This window comes from Limanda limanda, chromosome 2 (genome assembly GCF_963576545.1).
Source record: "Limanda limanda chromosome 2, fLimLim1.1, whole genome shotgun sequence".
Taxonomy (NCBI): domain Eukaryota; kingdom Metazoa; phylum Chordata; class Actinopteri; order Pleuronectiformes; family Pleuronectidae; genus Limanda; species Limanda limanda.
Window position 1 is genome coordinate 17,521,294 of NC_083637.1, and position 6,751 is coordinate 17,528,044.

General features: G+C 42.9%; 1 protein-coding gene and 1 long non-coding RNA gene across 2 annotated transcripts; one reads left to right on the forward strand and one right to left on the reverse strand.

The window, feature by feature from the left end:
* Positions 1–302: 302 nt before the first annotated feature.
* Positions 303–6,524, forward strand: fdx2 (ferredoxin 2). The gene is made up of 5 exons (XM_061089898.1): positions 303–489; positions 806–857; positions 4,316–4,422; positions 4,648–4,735; positions 5,376–6,524. Exons 1-5 carry the CDS (start codon positions 303–305, stop codon positions 5,530–5,532), a joined length of 591 nt encoding a protein of 196 aa, XP_060945881.1. The 3' UTR covers positions 5,533–6,524.
* On the reverse strand, positions 1,647–2,957 carry LOC133022988 (uncharacterized). Its single transcript, XR_009683034.1, has 3 exons — positions 2,201–2,957; positions 1,988–2,081; positions 1,647–1,896 (listed from the first exon to the last, which is right to left on the reverse strand). It is a non-coding gene; the product is annotated as an uncharacterized LOC133022988 (long non-coding RNA).
* Positions 6,525–6,751: the final 227 nt, after the last annotated feature.

The following is a 6,751-nucleotide window of genomic DNA, read 5'->3' on the forward strand; positions in this document are numbered from 1 at the left end:
GTTGATTGTATTATTAATGTGTTTAATCTTATTATTATTGCTGTCTTTTTTATAGATTATTCTTATTTATCACTTTTTGAACTCACTCTTGTTTGATTGAAGCTTCTCTCCAAAGGTTTTTCACTTATTATCTTTTGTGGTAACAGTGATAAACATCTTGCTCGTTTGTTCCCAGTGTGCTGTGTGTGTGTAGAGACCTACAGCGCCCTCTGCTGCCGGCGCTGCGCCATCGCCCGGCGACCTCGCACCGCCAGCGCTGTTTCCTCATTGGCCGCTGCGGGCCCCGTGACCACAACAGAAACATGGCTGCCGCAGCCGCAGTCCGGTCGAGCGTGGGTCTGACTTTGAGACTTTCTCGAGTCAAACCGGACTGTAGCAGGTGTCCTCTGACCCGGCTGAGGAGCGCGGTGCCCGGTGGGGGGGGCCGGGCGAGGAGCGGCTCCTTCTACAGCTGCAGGACGATCACCCGACAGCTGCAGACGAGCATGGGTGAGAGCTGCAGCTTGCTAACAGCCTTAGCCTCAACAAGACAGTGTCCTCAGAAGTGAAGGGATCCCCATACGTTTTAATGAGAGGGGACCAGCAGTGTGTTTTCACCAGTGACTTGTGCCAGTGCTGTTTGGTTTTCATGTGATAGATGGAGAGAAGAGCAGTTATGTAAATGTGTCCTCTCAATAACACTCCCAGCATTCACTCTGGTATCGAAAGTTTGTGCAACAAGTCCCACACCCCCCCTCATCCCCCCCTTCCATAACCAGGAGCAGCTGATCTCACCCTCTCTGTCCCTGTGTTTGTCTTTCCAAAGGTCTCCACCACAGTGAGGAGGGGGTCTCCAATGCTGAGGACCTAGAGGATGTGTAAGTATTTTGTGAATCCACGCACACATCCTGCATCTGTGGCAATAGAGCAACTTCTCTGCTGCTCTCGAGCTATTGAGTTAAACTTAGTCAAGGACACATGTGGTTTGCGTTCAAGGTCAGATAAATATCCGCATTTCTTTCCATCCTAACTTCGCCCTGACCATATACCTGTTATCTGTATCGCTGATCCTTTGAGGGTCAAGGTGAGTGCGACCCCAGCACTAGACGAAAAGCAGTATTATTGTCACAGTGAACCTCTACGGACAGGCCTAATCCCCTGCTGTAACCAACTGTTTCCATGATGTTACCTCGGCGTTCGCCAGTGAAGACAAGGTGGGTCTATCGGCGTTTGCGGACCTTAAGGGGGATTTGGAGAACAAAGGAGAGAGCCGCGGGGGGGCTCGCTGAGCCTCGCGGACCGATCGCGACGTGTGATCTAATTAGCATATGAATCGGAGTCCAGCCGCTGGCTAGAACCTCTCTCTACTCACCATTGGAGGAAACCACAGACCCTTGAAACTAATGTCACTCGTGATTGGTTGGTAGAAGTGTTGCTATTGGTCACCTTATGGGTCATTGCAGTGCACACGTGGGGTCACAGCATTCCGCACGTGGGGTAAGCCCCTCCCACACAATATTTATAATAAAAATGTATATATTAATATTTATTATTATTTATAAGTAAGCCTTTACCAAAAGCACTGCAGTTAATTAAAACTAAACATTCATGTGATGCTTGATGTTATAGGTGAACATATTGTACAGGGAACAAATGTGAACAAGGTATATGTGGAGTGAAAGCTTTATTTACATACAGCAAAAATATTGTACAAAAACTCAGATGAGGCTTGAAATGTTTCTCTGCAGCCTCTGGGTCATGACTTCTTTGTGGGACTCTTCTCCAGTGTGTAGACGTCTGTGGTGTGTAGCTGTGAGATCAGTGTAGCTTCCAGTCTTATATGAAGTGTGGCACACAGGTCGGTGCGCTCCTGGCTGTGGAAGGATGGATCCATGTCATCTGTCCCGCTTCAATCAGCTGTAAACACATTCAGTAAAATTAGCACAGTTCAATTACAACATACACCTTTACATGTAACTGGAAAATTATTTAATGAATATAACCTTACCCTCTTTCTTCTCCGACAACTCCTCAATGCTGATGTAAGGTCTGGTCGGATCATACTGGCTCATAGTGTGTCTTTGTACGTCATGGACAGGCAGCTGGAAAACAACACATGTAACATGACTTTATTATTAATAAACGGAAATAGCCGCGCTGCATCACCGTTGGAAGATCCACAGCAAAAAAACACCAAAACAATTCATAAACAGTTACTTACATTCAATGGCTTAATTTTCTGCACTTTAAATCCGGACTTTCAGCGTCTCAGCCTAACGCCTCTTTGTTTGTGTGTGTGTGTGTGTGTGTGTGTGTGGAGGGGGGGGGGGCTGAGGCTGTGAAAACATACAGAAAAAAGTCACGTTGATGAAAAAACTTAACGAGAACAAACTGTTACATCTAAGTAATTCATACATATTTACACATGCACTAGATCTGCTCCAGCACTCGATGCTGTATTCGTATTTTAGCAACTTTCTCGCTATCCCAAAGAGTGGCGGACATGCTTTCAGATGTACCAGTTAGCTTAGTGGTTAGCATGGCGTCTCTAGCTCACCGTAACTCAGGGACTGTGCTTCCGTCTTCTCCGCCTCGACTCGTCCACACCGGGCCCGCGGCTCTGCCTCCACACGCACTCATCTTCTCCTCCAGGGAACAGCGTCGTATCGACTTCAGCAAGTTATTTACCCCGAAGACAGAGTCACTCGTACGGGACAAGCTAAACACGACCCGCTTCCTGTCTGCGGGACACTCGACGCTGCTGCACGGCGTTTACGAGGCTCTGATTGGACGAGTCCATCAGCTGATGACGCGAGCGGGTGACGTGAGCAGCGGTGTTTAGTACATTTACACACATGATTCACGCTGTTCTGTGTTCGTAACCTTATAGTTGAATGCACTTATCGTAAGTCGCTTTGGATAAAAGTGTTGACTGTTTTAATGGAATACTGAGAAAGTTTAATAACAACAATTAGACAATTGAAGTTCAAATTATGAAGGAATTTAAGCTCTATATTGTGTCTCCTTTATATTTAAAATAATAATCAAACTGAGTGGAGATGTATGTTGTATCCAAACAGCCGGCTGCTGTGTTTTGTCACTGTGCAGTCCATGGGGGATTAAATATTACACTGAAAAAATAAATCATTAAATCAATGAATGTTTCATAGCAATTTTGAAAGTAGTGGTGAAAAGGTACCATTTATAATTCATGGAACAGCTTAGTTTGCCATTGACATGTGAATTTGATGCCAGTATTTTGGGAGGACAGATATTTTTATGGAAAGCCAGTAGAAGTTTGGAGCTTACAGGACACAGATGATCATACCCAGCATCATTTATTTGCTGGTAGAGGTGTGGTTTACACTTCCTCTGTGCATTTAACCAGCACAATTGAAAAAGTGACTGTAATCATGCCACTCTGTACAGTTGTTGAGATTTAGGATTGGATGACAATAAAAATTTGAAATAAAGTGCATTGTTTCATTTCTTTTGACTGCATTGACCTTTGTTCGTGGTATACAATATAATTCATTATAGCACACTTACTTACTTAAGAACAATTTAAAATTTCAGGTTTAATATTTATTTTAAGCCTGGTTTACTCAGCCAGATAGTTTGTTGGTGCCTCTTACATATTGGTGTTATCTGCTCTCAGGGAAACTGATTTGCATTTGTGAAGCTCAGAGCATTGTCATTTGCATGTGAAAGCGTCCTCTAGGAGTTGGAGCAGGGGGGGTCAAATCTCAACAGCTCACAGGCTTGACAACTGCAGGAACCCTGAGCGTTTCCTTTGCTGCCTGCAGATACGTGTGAAAGTCGTTAACCGAAGGATGTGCCAACACTTCTCTGCGACACAGATTGACACAAACGCTTCTTTTCATGCAGTGCAGCTGGTGGAGGGAGGGAGTCGCAACAACACATAGAGACTAACAACCATTTACACTCACATCCACACCTACAATGAACCTAACCCCAGACTGCATGCGTTTGGACTGTGGGAGAAAACCCACTCAGACACGGGGAGAACATGCAAACTCTACACAGAAAGACCCCCGGCTGAACTGGTGCATTGCAGGCCCGACATACAGACAGACCCTGGTCAGATACTGGTCAGCGCTAACTTCATGTCTGAACACAACTAAATGGGTCTTGAGATCCGATCACACATTCCGAGGTGGTCTGGGCCACATTGTTTTCGCTGTGAATAAATCTCGAATGTCTGAAAAAAAAGTCTAATTATTTTTAAACCTTATCTTTGATCGTTTATATTGATCTAATTGGGTTAAAGGTACAAAAATATGTTGTAACTCCTGCTCTCATCTTTGTTGTTTAGGGTGAATGTGGTGTATATAGATCGATCTGGACAGAGGATCCCAGTTAGAGCCAAAGTGGGAGATAATGCTATGTATTTGGCTCACAAGCATGGAATCGAGCTGGAAGGTGAGTGATTAAATCTCTTAAATATTAAATCAGTTTTAAGACAACTGCTGCTTATTAACTCCAGCAAGGAGGTTATTTATTGTACCAATATCTGTCTGTTTATTTGTAACCAGGACTATGGAAAAACTACGTCTGTCTATTTTCTATTAACAGAATTTGTCAATCATGTGCAGGGTTGTGCTCTTTATTGAGGCCCCTTTTAATTATTTGTGTTTGTTTATTCAGGAGCCTGCGAGGCATCGTTAGCCTGCTCAACATGTCACGTCTATGTGAACGATGACCATATGGACAAACTGCCAGAGCCTGATGAGCGGTAAGTCTTGTGTCCAAACTAATGCAGATATTTTTCAAAACTTTCCCCTCTGTTTGTGTCTCTTCTCCACACGCAAACTAGGTTTTAAGATATTACAATGCAGATTTTTACAAATGCCAGATTTTCTAAATCTCTGATTTCTGTGTACATGTGTAAACATGTAAAACTAAGCTTTTGGAAATTGTCATAGGTTACTTTGCTCATTTTCACTTTTGCCTTGTATATAACCTATTAAGCTGCAGGCCAGAGAGATCCTGGACAAGATGGCGAAATAGTTATCATATAACTAACTATAAGCAAAGATATAAGCAAAAAACTGAGCTACTGTTTTTTTCTGATTTTGAAGTTACTACAGCCAGAGAGAAAGAATCTCAAAATAGTCATTTGAAGGATCGTTGACTTATCAGAACCTACTAGCCCGGTTTGCTTGTTTTAGGATTTGTTGTTTTTGTTTTTTTCGTGTGGACGAAGATATTTAGTAAAACAGAGTGGGGTAATATTCTTTACGAAAATATCCGCCTTAATGTAGACGAGGCCTAATACTAATCTTCCTTTTAAACCATGACATTTACATTTTAACTAATGTGTGTGATAGGGATCATTGGTAATATTTACTGATTTGATCAATGTTGGTTGTCAGGGAGGATGACATGCTGGACATGGCGCCCTTGCTCCAGGAGAACTCCCGGCTGGGGTGCCAGATAATTCTCACTCCAGAGATGGACGGCATCGAGTTGACCTTGCCCAAAGTCACCAGGAACTTCTATGTGGACGGCCATGTTCCCAAACCTCACTGAGAAGAGGCACAAAAGACCGAGAAGGGGGACTGGGAGAGAAATGAGGGCGTCTCTGTGAGCTCGACACCACGTGTGCTGGTTGAGAGAGGGGGGGCGACGCACGGCCAAGATTGTAACGTCCGTAGCAACTCCCAAGACGTCTAGCTGACGGACAAATTCAACAGTTGACCAATGACACGACCGGCCTGCAGATGAGATCACACAGTCAGATACTGAGTCTCACTGAGGGTCAAACTAATGGTTTGTTCAAAAAACAACTGGGATGGTTTGACTGATAATGTATTTATTTATGTGGAGCATTCTCAGGCCCAAACTAGAGAATTCATTTAAACTGTTCTTGGAGAGGACTTTGACATTTTATGGTTGTCATTGTTGAGCCATTTTTTAACAAAGTATCTTCGCCGTCAATTGGAACATTCCTTGTTACAGCTCATATACGCACAAGTATCACATGATGTTCTCAGTTCAGCATTTCACACTTTTTTTGATGCGTCAGATATTGTATACATGACATTTATTCTCATTTTTATGAGTCTGGTTCTTTTGTAGCTGTTTTTGTTTTCCTCCTGCAAGGACTAAAGCCAGATACAGAGGAAGCAGCTGTATATTATAATGAAGTGTATCTGTAAACCCAGGGTTGGTGGGAGGGTGGTATCAAAAATACACAAACCAGACTGCTGAAACTAATTTTATTCACTATAAACAAGTAAATAATCATGCTTTGCGAGTTGTGTTCCTGAAGGTCAGATGAAAGATGCATGTGGAAGCACTTCCTGTCAGGTGACAGTGATTGTGGCTCGATGAGTTGACGTGGTTCAGGTTTGCTGTGATCCTGGTTTGAAGCTGGTCGACACAAAATCAGTTTACCTCATCTCCCCTTTACTTGTTAGCTCTACTCTACTTAAATCCAGCTCACACACATGTCAGTGAACTGTGTATATTATGTATAAGAATTCATTTAAAGTTGTGCAATAAACTTGTTTTCAAAAGTATGTTTCGTACACTTCCTCCATTACCACTTAGAGAAAAATGGCAAAAGTGAAGCCAACATTGATATATCCAGACCTAAATATTCACAATAGTTGGTTGCAGATACAAATATCCAGTGGTGGGAAGTAACGAAGTAGAAATACTTTGTTAGTGTACTTAAGTAGATTTTTCACATATCTGTACTTTACTTGAGTATTTATTTTCCTGACGACTTTTTACTTTTACTCGT

Excerpts from the sequence above, each read along its gene's own strand:
- fdx2 (XM_061089898.1), top strand. The coding sequence starts at position 303 with ATGGCTGCCGCAGCCGCAGTCCGGTCGAGCGTGGGTCTGACTTTGAGA. Across the intron at positions 858-4,315 it reads GCTGAGGACCTAGAGGATGT|GGTGAATGTGGTGTATATAG; the intron begins GTAAGTATTTTG and ends TTTGTTGTTTAG. Across the intron at positions 4,736-5,375 it reads CTGCCAGAGCCTGATGAGCG|GGAGGATGACATGCTGGACA; the intron begins GTAAGTCTTGTG and ends GTTGGTTGTCAG.